Here is an 18,123-nt window from a genome sequence, read left to right as displayed (position 1 = left end):
CATGGTGGTGTCTTATCTTCTCATATTTGTAACCTACACATTATATATATATATATAAATAAATGTAAATGTGTGACGAACATACACCCTGTACTCAGCCCCAGCAGTGATCTCTCACACAAACCTGTGTCATACACACAAACTGAGGTTTATAAAATCTATACAAAATTCAGTTTATATGTATGACACAGGGGTTTGGGTGGGGATCACTGCTGGGAGTACAGGGTGTATGTTCTTTACACATTTACATTTATTTATTTATATATATAATGTGTAGGTTACAAATATGTGAAGATAAGGCACCACCATGTATATAAATCCAGCGCACCGCTTTATTTATTTCTCACAAGCCACCCACTAATCTTACGCAACCCTACTGCCAATACACAACATGGCCCCTGCGTGGCATTCCTGTCACTGGATGTGTGTGTTCAGCTAAGAGTGGCGCCTTTCTCTCAGGGATGCCATGCCCTTTCCCCACACATTACACCACACTGGCCAGTCCCAGTACAAAGCGCTTGCTGACGCAGTAAAGCCCTAACCAGCCGCGCATGCCCAGTGCTCGCTGCGCCTAGTGCGCCTGCGCGGTTTCGCCGCGCCTTCCACTCACCACAGAGACTGGGACCCAGGCTTGCAGATTGTCACAGGAAGCGGAAGCGGCATCTCATAGCTGTCCAGGAACCGCAGTCATGGGTGATGTGAAAGATGCTCTGCTCTCTGTGCTACCGACCATTCGGCTACCTCGGGCTGGGGACCGAGTGCACAAGGATGAGTGTGCATATACCTTCCATACTCCGGTAACTGCCCTACTCACTCTGTGGGGTGTCTTCATTGTCTCACACCGAGCATGTCCCCACTCCCAGTGAGCCTGCAGTGTACCCTTCATAGCCTTCCCTACAGGCCTTCTGTCTCCTTGTCTGCCTGTCACAGAATGGGGGATGCTGGGAGTTGTAGTTTTATAGGTTATTTTTTATTAGGTTATAATCACTGCCCTGGACAAGCTGATTCTCTGGCTAAGGCTTTGCTGGGAGCAAATGAGGTTCTGTATCTATTTTCCTGGCACTGTTCAGAATTAGATTTAGAATTGGGATGCAAAGGGCATTTGCTTTCAGCTTCACATTCACCCTTGGGGCCAGATTCACTAAAGTACCAATGCGGAAAGTTGCATGAAACATGAAGATTTCTGACGTGCGTTCATTTTGCGAAAAGTCGCGTCGTGGCTTGGACGCAAATATCGTGGCACGATCCGACAGTTACGAAATTTCGTATCCCAACGATCGCAAACGGCACAAAAACCTTTGCTATGGGAGGCTTCCAAAATCACGCACTCAAGGTTCAAAGTCGTTTACGATCGTTTTGCATCGTAAGTAGGAAGTCTTCGTATTCAAACGAATGGAATTTGTGTGACTTCAGATTTCGTGAAATCGGATTTCGTGATTCGGATTTGTACTTTAAAGGGACAGTAACACCAAAAAATGAAAGTGTATAAAAGTAACTAAAATATAATGTGCGGCTGCCCTGCACTGGTAAAAGTTGTGGGTTTACTATAGTTTATATAAATACCCCGCTGTGTAGCCCCGGGGGCAGCCATTCCTGCACTGGTACAGCTGGGGTGTTTGCTACAGAAACCCTACTATAGTTTATATAAATACCCCGCTGTGTAGCCCCGGGGGCAGCCATTCCTGCACTGGTACAGCTGGGGTGTTTGCTACAGAAACCCTACTATAGTTTATATAAATACCCCGCTGTGTAGCCCCGGGGCAGCCATTCCTGCACTGGTACAGCTGGGGTGTTTGCTACAGAAACCCTACTATAGTTTATATAAATACCCCGCTGTGTAGCCCCGGGGGCAGCCATTCCTGCACTGGTACAGCTGGGGTGTTTGCTACAGAAACCCTACTATAGTTTATATAAATACCCCGCTGTGTAGCCCCGGGGGCAGCCATTCCTGCACTGGTACAGCTGGGGTGTTTGCTACAGAAACCCTACTATAGTTTATATAAATACCCCGCTGTGTAGCCCCGGGGGCAGCCATTCCTGCACTGGTACAGCTGGGGTGTTTGCTACAGAAACCCTACTATAGTTTATATAAATACCCCGCTGTGTAGCCCCGGGGGCAGCCATTCCTGCACTGGTACAGCTGGGGTGTTTGCTACAGAAACCCTACTATAGTTTATATAAATACCCCGCTGTGTAGCCCCGGGGGCAGCCATTCCTGCACTGGTACAGCTGGGGTGTTTGCTACAGAAACCCTACTATAGTTTATATAAATACCCCGCTGTGTAGCCCCGGGGGCAGCCATTCCTGCACTGGTACAGCTGGGGTGTTTGCTACAGAAACCCTACTATAATTTATATAAATACCCCGCTGTGTAGCCCCGGGGGCAGCCGTTCCTGCACTGGTACAGCTGGGGTGTTTGCTACAGAAACCCTACTATAGTTTATATAAATACCCCGCTGTGTAGCCCCGGGGGCAGCCATTCAAAGGGGAAAAGGCACAGGCACATAGCAGATAACCGATAAAACACTATTGTATTCTACAGAGCTTATCTGTTATCTGCTATGTAACCTGTGCCTTTTCTCCTTTTTTCCAGCTTGAATGGCTGCCCCCGTGGCTACACAGCAGCTTATTATATAAATTATAGTAGTGTTATTGTAGCAAACACACCAGTTTTACCAGTGCAGGGCAACAGTGCATTATATTTTTATTACTTTAAAGCTCTTTCATTTTTTGGAGTTACTGTTCCTTTAATGAATCTGGCCCTAAGTATAGTAAGTGAGAAATGTAGTGATTTGCGTGGATATGAGCAGTCTGTAGGTTGCACTATCCCAGTTTAATGCACACACACATAGGAAGCTGGGTTAGTGGTTCTGACGGTACAGACTGGATCTGGGGCAGTGACTTCCAGCTGTTATGGGAAGCTGACAGTGGCAGTTCAGACAGAAGTCAAGTTGAATATCCCTGATAGTGACTGGACTTGGCTTCTTATCTGATGATAGGGATCCATAGGAGTCAGTGTACGAGGAAGCCTTTATTTTTGTGGGTGAGGAATAAGCCTTTATACATGCACGGGTCTGCTCAAAGGGAGCCCAAAAAGAATCCACCAATGAAACTTATTTGGCTTAATGTATCTGTTACTGCTGCTCAATACTTGGCTCTTATGAAAGTTAAACTTCATATTACTTTTAAAGGTTTTATTTACAATTTTTAATTACAATAACCTTAATAGCAGAAAAGAAGTACAGGAGAGAAGAAGGCCCATGCATTAGCATTGAATATAAAGCAGAGAGTGGTTTCCCATCTTTTCTCCTTTTCCTTGGTGTTTTTGAGTTGGAAATTGTATTATTCTTTCTACTTCATGCTACAAGTTTATTTTAAATAGATCTTCCCCTTTAATTTCCTTAATATTAAACCTAACCTAGTACAGAGGATTGGGGCTTCTCTTTCGAAAGAGGAGGACAATTAGTAGCTGAATGGGAGAACAGTAAAACATTCAGTATCCCTCCCATTGATTTAGGGCAATGGCACGAGTAGCAATTTCTTGTCCGTGGGAAATCACCCGTGGGTGACAAATCTCCCAAAAATAACTTGTCATATCTATTAGAATCGTCACATGTAAGGCTTTTTTCATGCAGCGGTTCCATTGGATCTGAATGACATTTATGTATGATTGCTGTTTTTTTGTGTTGTAGGAGACAGACAGCGGATTATATATTTGTATGAATACATTTTTGGGCTTTGGGAGGCCCTATGTTGAGCGGCAATACAACAAGACTGGGCAGAGAGCCTTTCTGCATCTTAAGAGGACTGCTAAAATGGTACAAGAGAAGGCTTTTTCACACACAAGACTCGGCATAGACGGCCACGGGGTTGGCCAGTCAGATTCTGGGAGACAGAGGTATTTGGGTAACATCATTATTTTTGTATTCCGCAGAAATCTGAGGAATCTAATTCCGGCACAGGAGACCCCCCACGCAAGAAGCCGACACGCTTAGCCATTGGTAGGTAGTGAGTCTTGCTTAATAGATGCTGTGAGATGTTCCGGGGGATTGTGGGGGATGTAGGGCTTTGCACAGTCTGAACCTGGGCACAAAGAGGAAGGGACTGAATCCACTTTGTATTAAAGGAGAAGGAAAGGCTAATAAAGAGTTAATCCCAAGCTGCAGGCATACCCTTAAGTCCCCCCACATTTCTCCTGTTCAGAAGATCAGAAGCCAAACAGGAAGAAAAAACAATGAGCTGTGTAAAGAAAGTTCCCATAATGCCTCACTCCTGCATCGAGACCCAAGACCGGTGTACTTGCTCAGTTAGTAAGACTATGAGGAAGCTTCCTGCTGATTGGCTCAGATCCACATTCCTAAGGGGGGGAGTTCTTAGCAATCTTGAGGGAGGGGGGAGCAGGAGAGAGAAGAGAGCTGCGTGTCTGTGGCAGAGGAAAACAGACACAACAAATCTTTTAAGAGAAAACTCAATGCAGCGTTTGTGTGAATGCTTATGGCTGTATTTACATAGACCGTACTGAGTTTTTACCTTTCTTTCTCCTTTAACAGCTTCACTGTTCTTTTATTTGCAACTGTTGCTTTGATTCCCCTTTTTCATTTTTTGTCATTCTTATGGTCCCTTCTGTGTGTCCATCTCTGTAGGAATGGAGGGCGGCTTTGACATGAGTGAGGAACAGTGTGAATATGAGGAGGTGGTGAAGTTGGTCATTCTGCCTGAGTTCCTAGAGATTCCACGGGATGGACTGTTGGGGCTCCCGGAGATGGTCAGGGATCGGGTGGGTAATGTGAGCTGTGTCTGTATCTTTATGTGCACACTTTATCTCTAAAATAGGAGATAAATAGAAGATAAATTTCCCAAAAAACCTTTCTAGCACCAGCCAACCATTCCACACCGGGCTGACTGCCTTCTCAGGCTGTACAGGAAACCTGGTGGAAATGGAGTTTATATTGTACAAATCTACATCTGGGCAGCCAACAGCTCTGTGGCTTGACGGAGAATTGCAGTTCACTTTCCCTGTTTCAGGGCAGATCTGTGATTGGCTGTCCACACCCTACTTCTACACTTGATAAATGGCTAGGCCCAAAACAGGTAGTGTGTGCCTCGGCCGTTTGAATTAAACTAAACAGTTAAAACACTGCTTATTGTGCTGTTTGGATCCCTACCTAATCTACTATATAAATGATTGCTGCAAGGTGCTACATAACCCCATTAGCACATACAGCCTACTAAAATTCAATTTTAAGATAACTGAGAGAGAAAGCCAGTTATCCATATGCTGTGCACATCCTACTTATGGAAAAGGACACGTAGGACATGCCCACTGCTGATTTGTAACACATGGAACAGAGGGGGTTTAAATCGGGCACCATATATATCATTGATTAGGGTGATTTGATAAAACACTCTATCACATATATGTGATAAAAGGCACTAAGTTTGCCCAGAAGCAGTAACCCATAGCAACCAATAAGATGCTTGCTTTTGCACAGCTCACCAGTAAATGCTACCTGCTGATTGGTTGCTATGGGTTACTGCTCCTGGGGAAACTCAGTGCCTTTAATTACCCGCTATGTCCCCTTTAAGGTTTATATGACACCGCAGATAACTCTATGCTGCTTTCTCTCAGGTGTCGTCTGCTATTGATGCCATACTGTCTGCTGACTCCGCCTCCCGGAAACAGGAAATTCAGGCCTGGGACGGGGAAGTGAGGCAGGTTTCCAAACATGCGTTCAACCTCCAGCAGCTTGAGGGGGTACCCCGTATCCCACCTTGGTAAGAGTCAGCACCCCTTCCATTATCTTGTTACAGATCCCCCTCTGTCTACAGCTGCCTTGTTTGTGTAAACACACAACCCACATTCTGGTCTCTGTCTCTCATATCCTTTCCCTACTCTCTCATTCTTATGCTCTGTCATTGAGTGTCTCACTCACTCTGTCTGTCTCGCTCCCTTTCCTGGGACTTTTTCTCACAGTGGATGGAAGTGCAGTGTCTGTGATCTGCGGGAGAATCTGTGGCTCAATATGACAGACGGCGCCATCCTCTGCGGAAGACGTTACTTTGATGGCAGCGGAGGGAATAACCACGCGTTACAGCACTACCAAGAAACAGGCTACCCGTTAGCAGTGAAACTGGGCACCATTACGCCAGATGGAGGCGGTCAGTTCTGCACCAAATAACTGCTGTCCTTACTTTGTCCTGTTTGCAGTGTTCTATTAGTGCTGCTAAATGAAGGGAAAATAAAGCCATCTTAGGAGAAATGAGCAACTTGCCTTTGATGGATTCTGGTTTTGAATAAAAATGAAACAGAAATCTGAACAAAAATGAACTTAAACAAAAGCATTTTTAATCATAAACATTTGCAGGAATTAAAAAATAATAACATTGACACGACGTGCAGAAAAAGAGTGTTTTTCAGGGATTAGAGGAGAAATACGTGGGGAAGAGGAGGTGGCAGTTAGTGTGAGTGCCAGACAGGCTCTCTTGTGTGTGCCCTGAAGGTGTTACACAGGGGGCACATTGTTTCTTTAACCCAATGGGACTGCAGTAGAAGTTCTCTTGGTATATGTAATATAGGGGCCATTCATAGAATAAATGAGCAGCCAAGCGAGTCTGTGAGTAGGCTGAATGGACTGAGTTATACAATGTTTTTGCACAAAAATCAGTAAGGGATAAATGTAAGCGTTAGAGTCTTCAGTGCTTTTCTGCTTCCTGTTCCAAGCCAAAAGTCCAGTCCCTGATTTCAGGGTAGATATCAATGGCTTGTGTCTAGGTGAAGAAGTAATTTCTTCTGTTCTTAAGGGAACACGTATAACCTCCCTGCAGAGAGCAGAATCCCATTTAATAATATATGGAATAACATTAACAATGGAGAAGCTTACTATTATAGCCGTTTTTATAAACATTTGACAGAATTTGTGTTTTTCTGCTGTTTTTATATTAGAAGGTTCCCTTTGTGCTTTTGCCACATCATAGAATTTGCAAACTTTGCACTCTTACATGAAGTTTTTGATAGGATGTGTGGAAGCTTTGTGTATCTGACAGAAGCTGTACCATTTGTGGGCTTTTATTATGGAACATTTGCCCTTTTTACTTCACTTCTTTTGATTGGGTGCGCCCTTTGTGCTTTGGCCATATCAAGGGATTTTTGTATTATTGCAACTTCTCTTGTATTTCCTAATACTTCTGCCAGAGAGAGAACATCTCCAGTATAGTGACTGTCTGCTCTTGCCTTGCAGATGTATATTCCTATGATGAGGATGATATGGTTCTGGACCCCAACCTGGCAGAGCATCTCTCACACTTTGGCATTGACATGATGAAGATGCAGAAGGTAAGTAAGAGGGTCAGGCAGCTATGCTTGTACAGTTTAATATTACTTTCCATCCACTATTACACATTTTTCTAAAGGTTGTGGCACTTAAACAGAAGCTGCAAATCACATGTAATAAGTGAACAGAAGTGTTGCAGCTGTTTTGCAAATGCAGCCCACAGATCTAGTAACTCTAATACTGACACTAGTGATTGGCCTGTACAGGTCCACAGGGTTAGACTGGGGGGTGCAGGGGCCCCCGCCACCTGGCCAACCCCCTCCCCTGAGGGCACATTAATTAAACTTACTTTCAGTGCGTTGGAGGTAGGGATGCACCAAATCCACTTTTTTCTTTTCGTGGGAGATTCGGCCGAATACCGAAGGCCAACTCTCGAATCGAATCCTGGATTCGGTGCATCCCTGGTTTGGGGAGGGAGATCTGCAGACTGGGGAGCTTCGGCAGGGATTGGGTCTGGGCCAGCAGGGCCCACAGGGTTTTTTCCCGGTGCCCCACTGGCCCAGTATGACCCTGCAGGTCTGTTTAATGCAATGTGCACCTGAACCTCCTTAGAGAATCCTTTTCACCATGTCTTTGGCTGTTAAAGTACTTAGTGCTAAGGTCCCACAGAGCAATCTAATTATGGTAACAGGTTGGAATAGTTTTCTGTTTTAAGAGAAAACATTTGGAACAAATTTTTGTGTATAATGTGTCCCCCTCCCCCATTGTTTTCTCTAGACGGATAAGACCATGACAGAACTGGAAATTGATATGAACCAACGAATCGGAGAGTGGGAGGTGATCCAGGAATCAGGTGTACAATTGCAGCCCCTCTATGGTTCGGGGTACACTGGCATCCAGAACCTCGGAAACAGCTGCTACCTCAATTCAACCATGCAAGTCATCTTCAGCATCCCGGCCTTCCAGCGCAAGTGAGTGCTTAGCATTAGTAGGACTGTGTCCTGGGGGGAGGTGGGAACCACATGGAAATCTTAAAGAAGCCATTTCATGCATTCTCTGTTTTTACATTTGGCAGATACGTAGAACGTATGGAGCAGATTTTCCAGAAATCACCTGCTGATCCAACGCAAGACTTCAACACCCAAGTGTAGGTGAAAATGCAGAACATTCCCTCTAGAGGCAGTTCTTATAATGGGCAGCCTTGTATGGATGGAAATGTGCCTTGCAGTTGTTGTACAAAGTTACACCTCAAAGGATGCTGGAAGTGTTTTAGCAGTGAATTCTGGGTTGTCAAGGGTGTGTTGACAACAGACATATATGACTTCCTAGTATGATAGAAAAGGGTTTTACTCCATTTAAATAGGAAAGTGAATGTTTTGGGCACAGTGCAAGGCAAGTACAATTAGGCATCAGGATGTAGGTACAGTGTGATAAGCAATACTTAATAAGGTCCCTAATGGGCATTGTACAAGAACTGTGCATAAATGTGCCGTACGTTTTTCTTGGGCGCTGTGATAAATGGTACTTATTTTCTGTCTCATCAGAGCCAAGCTTGGAAATGGCATGTTATCTGGGGAATACTCAAAGCCAGCTGTAGAAAAAGACAATGACACAGCTCCAGAACATAAGGTAACATTGGTGATACCCTTTGTTATTTCTATGGGAACAGATAAGCAGTAAATATTGTGTGTTCTGCCCTGATTCTCTTTCCTTTTTGTATGCTTACATATGTTTTTGTGTGACAAGTAACCCCCTTAGTACTTTCCTTCTCTGTGTGCAGGGTCTTCAGGATGGGATTGCTCCGAGAATGTTTAAGGCACTTGTTGGGAAGGGACACCCAGAGTTTTCCACCAACAGGCAGCAAGATGCTCAGGAATTCTTCCTGCACTTTATAAATATGGTTGAGGTAGGTTGTGAGCTGCCTGCATATTTTTGAAATATTCAAGCTCCCATGGGACCTATCTCAGTATTTACTCTGTCTCACTGTATTCTAGTGCAACTTATGACAGAATGGGGGTTCATTATTACACATGTATATATCCTTGGCACTGGGACACAATACACTTTGCAGGGACAGCAGGGATATATAGTGAATAACTTACCCCCTATTTTAAAGGATAGGAATATTATAAGTCACCGAGAAGTTGCTTATAATATATAGTGAATAAAGTGCCCCCTATTGTAACATATAGGGATATTATAAGCCACCGAGGAGTTCTTTATAATATATAGTGAATAAAGTACCCCCTATTGTAACATATAGGGATATTATAAGCCTCCGAGGGGTTCCTTATAATATATAGTGAATAAAGTACCCCCTATTGTAACATATAGGGATATTATAAGCCCCCGAGGAGTTCCTTATAATATATAGTGAATAAAGTACCCCCCTATTGTAACATATAGGGATATTATAAGTCCCCGAGGAGTTCCTTATAATATATAGTGAATAAAGTACCCCCTATTGTAACATATAGGGATATTATAAGTCACAGAGGAGTTCCTTATAATATATAGTGAATAAAGTACCCCCTATTGTAACATATAGGGATATTATAAGCCACCGAGGAGTTCCTTATAATATATAGTGAATAAAGTACCCCCTATTGTAACATATAGGGATATTATAAGCCACAGAGGAGTTCCTTATAATATATAGTGAATAAAGTACCCCCTATTGTAACATATAGGGATATTATAAGCCCCCGAGGAGTTCCTTATAATATATAGTGAATAAAGTACCCCCTATTGTAACATATAGGGATATTATAAGCCACCGAGGAGTTCCATGACCATATAAAGGGATGAGGCCAAAGGCTGAGAGTTTTTATACAGGTCATGGAACTCCTCGGTGACTTATAATATCCTCGTGTTTTACTACAGGGGGTGCTTTATTTATTTTAATATACAAGATTTAGTGAGTCATGTGACAGATCACTAAGCTCTGATTATAACTGAAGACATCACTAAGCACCGTTTGTAAGGATATTTTTTACAGTTTGGTTCCATAGGAAATCGAACAAACTGTATGTTATAATGCCAATAGATTGCAGTGTGGGTCAGTGGTAGAAGGCATCAGGGGTGAAGCTGGAGAGAAAACAAAATTTGGGAGGAGACGTGGCAATTACAGAGAGCATAATGAGAGGGACTGGGAAAAAGGATCCAACAACATTTTGACTATTTAATGGGCTTGGGCATCCCTGTTTTCTCACATATCCTTGTGCTCCAACAGAGGAACTGCCGCAGCTCATCCAACCCCAATGAAGTTTTCCGTTTCCTAGTGGAAGAGAAGATTAAGTGTCTGGTGTCTCAGAAAGTGAAGTATACACAGAGGGTTGAGTACATCCTGCAACTTCCTGTGCCCATGGAGGCTGCACTCAATAAGGGTGAGCTAGGGGTATGGAAAAGGCAGGAAATCATGATGTTTGGTCTGGGCTTTATTATAACATAAGTGCTGTGTAACTAAACGAATGAACAGTGAGATACACCAACGTGATATTTTTTGGGGGTAGAGAAAGCCTACTCCATTTCTGTGTGCGCTTTTCTCAGTGCCCAAAGCCAGACTTGATTAAAATCAGCCTTACATATTTATTTGTGGTTAGTTATGGAGCAATGAATTGACTCTGCTGGGTGTCCGTTAAACCCCAAGCTGAACAGGGTAGGGTTTGATCGTATGATAGGGGTTGGGTGTTGCATGGGGCCTTAGGTTCTGCTGCCTTATTAATGTTGTTTGTTGCACAGACGAGCTGTCTGCATATGAGCAATGCCGGCTCCAGGCTGAACGTGAGCATCGCCCCCCGCCAGAACTAGTCCGGGCACGGATCCCATTCACATCATGTTTGGAGGCATTTGCTGCCCCTGAGCAGCTCGATGAATTCTGGAGCGCCGCCCTTCAGGCCAAATCCAATGCACTTAAGTAAGTGAAATATGTCTATGAAGATTTTCATTCATCCAGGTCATGGTATATCTAGTATAAATAAATTTAAAGCAACTGGACTTGTTTGGTAATCATTGAAGACGTTTCACTACTCATCCGAGCAGCTTCTTCAGAGTATATATGCTGAGGACTTCCCATACCAGTCAGTGAACTGAAGAAGCTGCTCGGATGAGTAGTGAAACGTCTTCAATGATTACTAAACAAGTCCACTTGCTTTAAATTTATACTAGTTAAGTAAGTGAAGCGTTCTGGTCTAATCTTATAGACAGTGATATTGCAGATTGGGGTACTGTAGGTAACCAGGAAAGAAACTCGGGGCAGTGAAGGGAATGCCAGATAATAAATTGGATTTTCTTACTCTTAGTCTCAGAGGAAATATTTTGTCTGCATATTGTTTTCATTTTATGCAAGGGCAGATTTCCCTGATATCTTCACCAGTGTAGCAGTGGCCAAATGGTAGAGATACTGCTGGTTCCCTTGGCTTAATGAGCAAGAAAAGGATTTAATTGCTAAATCAGTCAGGTCCTTCAGGATCGGCATAGGAATATTGTTAAATAGCAAGGCAAGCTGTTCACTATCTCTCTCTTTTTTTCCATTGCAGGACGTCCCGCTTTGCCTCATTTCCAGATTACTTGGTCATTCAAATCAAGAAGTTTACTTTTGGCCTTGACTGGGTACCCAAGAAACTGGGTAAGGTGAACTATGGTGCACGGGTGGGAGTAAAGTCATAATGCAGGAGATGGTTACTTATATTCATGAGACAGTAGGGTTTTGATTCTTGCCTGTGGCAGCGCTTCTGGCATTTGACAGGATACCCAGATTGCCAGGCCTGGGCACAGTTTGGACACCAATAGGGGCTGACTAGGTGTCTTCCCAGACAACTTCTGTGGACCAGGACCATTGTAAAGCAGTTGCTGGAGAAAAAGTTCCCTCAATTGGCCAAAATAAATTTCTCAACTATTCTTCAAACTAGAAGAATGTACGAGATCCAAAGGGTTTATGCAGCTGGAAACTCACCCTAACTGGCTCCAAGTCGCATCCAACGGAGGTCAACCCCATGGTGATTGGCTTATACAAATCAAGGCAACCTTCCAACCAGATTCTTAACCAGGACCAAGCCCCCTTACTTGTACAGAGGATATAGAGCAGCCTAGGTACAGGAGGATCAGAACCCTCTACCTGGGTTTCATTTTATGTGGCATTAGGTTGAACCCCTGGGTTAGTCCAAAGTTAATGTTAAAGTGAACATATTCAGACTGAAATATAGTTCATAAAGAGAATTAACGGTCCAGAGGTTTAGTCGCAGGACTGTAGAATACTTTGATGGATTAGCCCCCCACTGGCCAGGTAAAGTAACTGCAGTGACTGAAGGCTTGTAGACCAACCTGTATGTAAAAAGGTAAGTCATTCCCTGTGAATAGTCCTGTAGCAAACATAGGCCCAGTTTTATCTTAGTATATTGGTAATTACTGATCTAATAAGGTCTCCTATTCCTTTAAACCAGGCACGGGTAAATAACAGCCCTCCAAATGTTGGTGAACTGCAAATCCCAGCGGAGTGTTGTGAGCTGTAGTTCAGTGACATGATGAGGGCAGCCCATCATTGCATGTAAAGGGGAATGAATAATCACTGGACGCAAATTCAGGTATGTTTGATTTAATTGTGTTTCTTCCTCCCTCTACACTTAGATGTCTCTATTGATGTCCCAGATGAATTGGATCTTTCTGAGTTTCGGGGTGGGGGGCTTCAAGGGGGGGAAGAGGAGCTCCCAGATGTTGCCCCCCCATTGGTCACACCCGATGAGCCCAAAGGTAGCCTTGGTTTCTATGGCCTCGACGATGACGACTCGTACTGCTCCCCTCACTTCTCCTCTCCGACATGTTAGTGTTTCCGCCTCTCGTGGGACCACATGTGATTGTTGTGTGTTCCCCGTGAGTGACTGATAAAGCCACGTGTGGCGACAGAATGGGCTGCAACAGAATACACTACATCTGCTTGTGCCCAGACACAGCACCTTGTGACCTAGTGTATGACCTGAACCCTCTGCTTGTGTCAGACATTCACCTTCCCATTGTAACGTTGTGAGCAACATCTCGCCTGTGTTTGTACCTACACATAGCCACATACCACCATGACCTACTGCACCCTCCTCTGCCTCCTGCTTGTGTCCAGTCTCTGTGCTTTCCTTCTTTACTTTGCACCCCAGCTTTGTATGGGTTTTAATATATATTCCATTTATTGTGTGCTGCACTTTCCTTCTGCATCCCACTGCCTCTGTCCGGTTGCTTCAGCACACTGCGTTACTGCTTGCCCTTGTGCTGTTCTGTTTGCCCCCATGGAATTGCCCCTGTACTGTATGATTCTACACACTAGCCTTGTTCTTGGAACCCCCATGCTCACTGCCTGTGCCCCCCGCTTGCTTCGGTACACTGCTGTTGTTTCCATCTCACACCCTATTTATCTGGGCAGAAGCAAGCCGCTGGCCCATTAGAGCTACCCTTATTTCCCTGCCTGTCCATGTTTTACCTGCAGAACCCTGTGCCGGTACCGTTTCTTTGCAGTATTATGGCAGTGTGCATGTGTGTGCTGCCTGGGCTATGGCCGGTATTGCTGCTGCTTTGCTGGTAACGGACACTATAGTGCATAACTGAGACAGTCTGTGTGTATATGATGCACCCTGGGAGTGGGACATGCTCTGAATGTTAATCTCCTATGTGTGCTGTTTGACATGTGTGCTGTGTGTATCCTCTCATATCCATAATCATTTGGGGAAGGGATCTCATTATGGGCCTTTGGGGAATGTTAATGAACCTCAATCTTTTTAACTCTTTGCTAGTACATGGGATCTGCCATTTCTGTGCTGTGTGGCCCCCGCTTTGTGCATCCCATATGTGTTCCCTGGGACCTCCCCCCCTGCACCATCAGTCTCTCCCCCTGGGGCAGCTTGTTGTTTTCTCTCTCTTTTAGTTATCATAGCACTCAGTGTTCTCTCTTCCTAAAAACCAATGTTATTTCCCATGTGTGTCACATTCCCTCTGCCATGCCACTGTATTGCTCACCCCCACAATGTGCCCCTGCTGTTGTCATTCACTTAGACTGGACTCCAGTCTCCGTTTGCCTCACAGCACTAAAAGGCTTTATCTTTTCTATGGGAGATTAAACCATTCTAACCCTTTAACATGTGCTTTAGTTGATTCTCTTTCCCCTGCAGAATATCATTGCCACTGCATTCCTTATCCCATGTGATGTGCCACAGCACTCCCTTTTGCCTACTGATGTGCCATTGCTGTTGTGTTGCTGCCTCTCTCCTATGGACATGCTAACTGCACTTTCCTTTCCCAGGACAACATGCCCCTGCACCCCCTTTTCTATGTCTCCCCTCTCACTTCCACTCAGTTCCCTTTACCTGCTTGCCATTCTGCTGCCCTGCTTCCATCCTCCCTTTGCCACTTTCCATTCCTTGTCCTAGATCTTCTTACATTTGTCTGTTGCTTCTTTCCCCTCCTTCAGGTGTTGATTTTCTTCTCTAAATAAGATGTTTGTCTCTAGCTCCAGTGCTGGACGAGTCAGTAGTCACGCAGTTGGTAGAGATGGGATTCCCAGCCGAGGCGTGCCGCAAAGCTGTGTATTATACGGGCAACAGCGGGGCAGAGGCTGCAATGACGTGGGTGATGTCGCACATGGATGACCCAGGTAATATCTGTAGGACACATGGGTCAGATCCACAAAAGGAAGTTATGGAGCATCTGATTCTAGAATGTTTAGGCAGAGGGAGCTGGGACCTGTTATTCCACAGGGAATGCCTTTGAATCTGAATTTGTTTTGTGCCTAAATATTGAAACGAATGCTATAAAAGGGAGTTACCTGCAATGTCATTGCAATTTTTTTTATTGATCCAGTTGGCTGAATGGTGTCAGTTACTTGTATCATTGACCTACAATTTAGCCCATAAAGTAAGGGGCACCGCTGTATTGCTTGATGCCTGAGGTCACTGGCTGTGGGCAGGGTCCGGTGATACTCCGACATCTTGACTGTGTTATCAGACCCTGCCCCTGGGTGCTGACATGAAGCAAATGGGGGTCTTGAAGAAGGCAGAAGTGCAGCTGAATAGAATCAGGGGTAAATGTGTGATCAATGAATGTGGCTCCTCTACACAGCACTTGTTATCTTTCTTTCTTTTCTTTCCTTTTTAGACTTTGCCTTGCCACTGTCTGGGGCCAGCGCACCCTCATCAGTTACTACCGGGGGGGATCCACCCTCTGAGGAACACGTAGCAACAATAATATCCATGGGCTTCTCCCAGGAGCAAGCAGTGAAAGCCCTCCGTGCCACTGTGAGTATCTTACCCTCTTACCCCTGCCAGGCCCACAAGCTCATTCCAGCAGACGCTCTCACTTGGTTTCCTTTCTTGTTATTTCACACATTTCTTCACAGAACAACAACTTGGAACGTGCTGTCGACTGGATCTTCTCTCACATTGATGATTTGGATGCTGAGGCTGCCATGGATTTATCTGAGGGTCGCTCTGCTGCAGAGTCTGTGTCTGAGAGTCTCCCTGCTGCGGGCCCTCGTGTGAGGGATGGAGCTGGGAGTGAGTGTCTCTGTAATGGCACATAATTGGGCTTTATATATTCTGCTCATAGTTGGGAGAGTAGGGATATAGGGACATGGGTTCCTTTTTGCAGATGTTTGAATGGAGGACACTGACCTTCCTGGAATACAAAACCGTAAAGAAGCTACAAGGTTTTACAGAGTTTCAACTCGGAAATTCTGGCTGGGCATTCCCAGCTACTGCTGTGGGGGGTCCCCTAGTCCCCAAATCCCTATTAGAACAAATATTAAGCTTTTTTGTACCTGTGCAGAGTATTATGCCCAGCCATCCTGTTACCCCTCTCTACACCAAAAGAGAACACTTTTGTCAGATATCTGTACCTTCATGGCCCGTTTATAATCAGTGCAGGGGGATAGATAGGAGGCTGTAAAAAGATGGCACCACTTTATATATATATATATATATATATATATATTATAATGTGGAAGGGGTGGTGCAGGGTGACACCCACAGTGATTTTGGGTTTCCTTTTTCTTTCAAGAGACAATGGCTTCATATTATTATTACTCTATTTCTCTTTCATTAATAGCATATTGTCTTTTGCAGGATATGAGCTTTTTGCCTTCATCAGTCACATGGGGACATCCACCATGTGCGGTCACTACGTGTGTCATATAAAGAAGGAGGGAAGGTGAGTGTTTGCTTTAAGGGCTGCTTGCTTTTCTTTATCTCCAAATATTCTCCAAATATCCTCCCTCCTTGCATTGCATCATGCAATATCCACAGTTAGTACTAGTGGTTGTATTTATAGTTTATGTATGTGAGTGTATAGATTGGTAGGTGTGGGTTAGGTGTGCTGGTTTTACTCGGATGGGTTGAACTTGATGGACACTGGTCTTTTTTCAACCCTATGTAACTATGTAACAATGCGTCATGGAGGTGCCCCCTCAGCATCTGCAGCTTAAAGGGATTCTGTCATGATTTTTATGGGGTACTTTTTATTTCTAAATGATGCAAATAATTCCCTCTGCCATTTAACCTTTTATTCTTGTACCAACAAATGTATTTGTAGCTGTAATATTGGCGTGTAGGCGCCATCTCAGTGCATTGTGCCTGAGTCTGAGCTTTCAGCCAGCGCTACACATTAGAACTGCTTTCAGCTAACCTATTGTTTCTCCTACTCCCATGTAACTGGAGGAGTCCCAAGCCGGACTTGGATTTCTTACTATTAAGTGCTATTCTGATACCTACTCCCTTCCCATTGTTCAGATTGGGCAAGGCATTGGCTCTTTGATTCAGTCCCCGAACCGACGGTGCCATTATGGGGCCAAAGGACTGAATTAACCCGATATCGTCCACCCGTAGGTGGGGATATCGGGAGAAGACCCACTCGCTTGGCAACCTTGCCAAGCAAGTAGATTTCACCGTGTACGGCCACCCTAACATGTTAAATCATTCGAAAGACACAAAGAATACTAAAGGCCAAGTTAATCCTTTTCCTCTTCTTTCTGTTGCAGGTGGGTGATCTACAATGACCAGAAAGTCTGCGCTTCAGAGAAGCCTCCCAAAGACCTGGGTTACATTTACTTCTACCAGCGTATACAGAGTTAATTCCCAGTTGCCCTGTCCCTGGTTGGCCCTCGCTGTGAGAGCAAATAGGATTGGAGCCTCATTTTGCAGTGTCTAGGCCCGTGTGGACTTTATTCATCATTAATCTGAGCAGCGTTTTATTTGCCATTTTCTCCCTCTCTGATGGGGCTGTAGGGCTTCCCTTCCTCCCCCTGTAAGTGCATTGCTTGACCTGCTGCAGGGGACCTAGCCTCCAAGTGGACCATGTTTCCATGCTGCGGCTGGGACCAGGCTCTGTAACCAGGACCGGGGTCTCATTTAATGGGCGGCTGCTGCTGCACGATCTGTAATTGCATTGGGCTTGGAGATCCGGCATATGGGGGGGGGATTGAAGGCTCTGGCTGTGTGCTAAGGTGGTTTGTGTCTATATTTAATCCCAGCGTTCACCCGTGTGAATAAAATTCTTTCCCATCCTTCAGACATGCCCTTTTATAAACACACAGCTCTCTGCTATTAAAGTTAAAAAATGTACATTAAACCCCAGCTATGAGCCTGTTTGCTTTCACTCACTAGGAGCCCTGGCCTATTGGTGCAGTCTCTTTTCCTCCATTCTCAGTGGATGGACCTTGTGCCCTGCGCTCTCTTAGGGACAGTAAGGCTGTCCCCTGTAGCTGTGACTGTGTGTAGTGCCCAAGTCTTCTGTCCAATGTGGCTTATGTCCTGTAAAGGGTCCCCTTTGACGTTGGGGGGAATACCCCTTCAGGTACAAAGTATAAGATGGAGGAGGTGGGGCC

The 18,123-nt window shown here is 44.8% G+C and overlaps 1 protein-coding gene across 2 annotated transcripts; it reads left to right on the top strand.

The window, feature by feature from the left end:
* Positions 1–593: 593 nt before the first annotated feature.
* Positions 594–17,872, top strand: usp5 (ubiquitin specific peptidase 5). 2 transcript variants are annotated; one of them, XM_012966040.3, is made up of 20 exons: positions 594–797; positions 3,693–3,818; positions 3,935–4,001; positions 4,644–4,777; positions 5,630–5,775; positions 5,975–6,159; positions 7,239–7,333; positions 8,049–8,242; positions 8,347–8,418; positions 8,816–8,900; positions 9,052–9,177; positions 10,504–10,657; positions 11,013–11,187; positions 11,810–11,898; positions 12,897–13,088; positions 14,758–14,901; positions 15,402–15,541; positions 15,643–15,799; positions 16,367–16,451; positions 17,278–17,872. In XM_012966040.3, the coding sequence occupies exons 1-20, from the start codon at positions 690–692 to the stop codon at positions 17,369–17,371; spliced, it is 2,568 nt and encodes an 855-aa protein (XP_012821494.1). In that variant the 5' UTR covers positions 594–689; the 3' UTR covers positions 17,372–17,872.
* The last annotated feature ends 251 nt before the right edge of the window (positions 17,873–18,123 follow it).

Source organism: Xenopus tropicalis, chromosome 7, assembly GCF_000004195.4.
Source record: "Xenopus tropicalis strain Nigerian chromosome 7, UCB_Xtro_10.0, whole genome shotgun sequence".
NCBI lineage: Eukaryota > Metazoa > Chordata > Amphibia > Anura > Pipidae > Xenopus > Xenopus tropicalis.
Note: the sequence above shows the minus strand (reverse complement) of the source record. Positions and strands in the feature narration are given on the sequence as shown.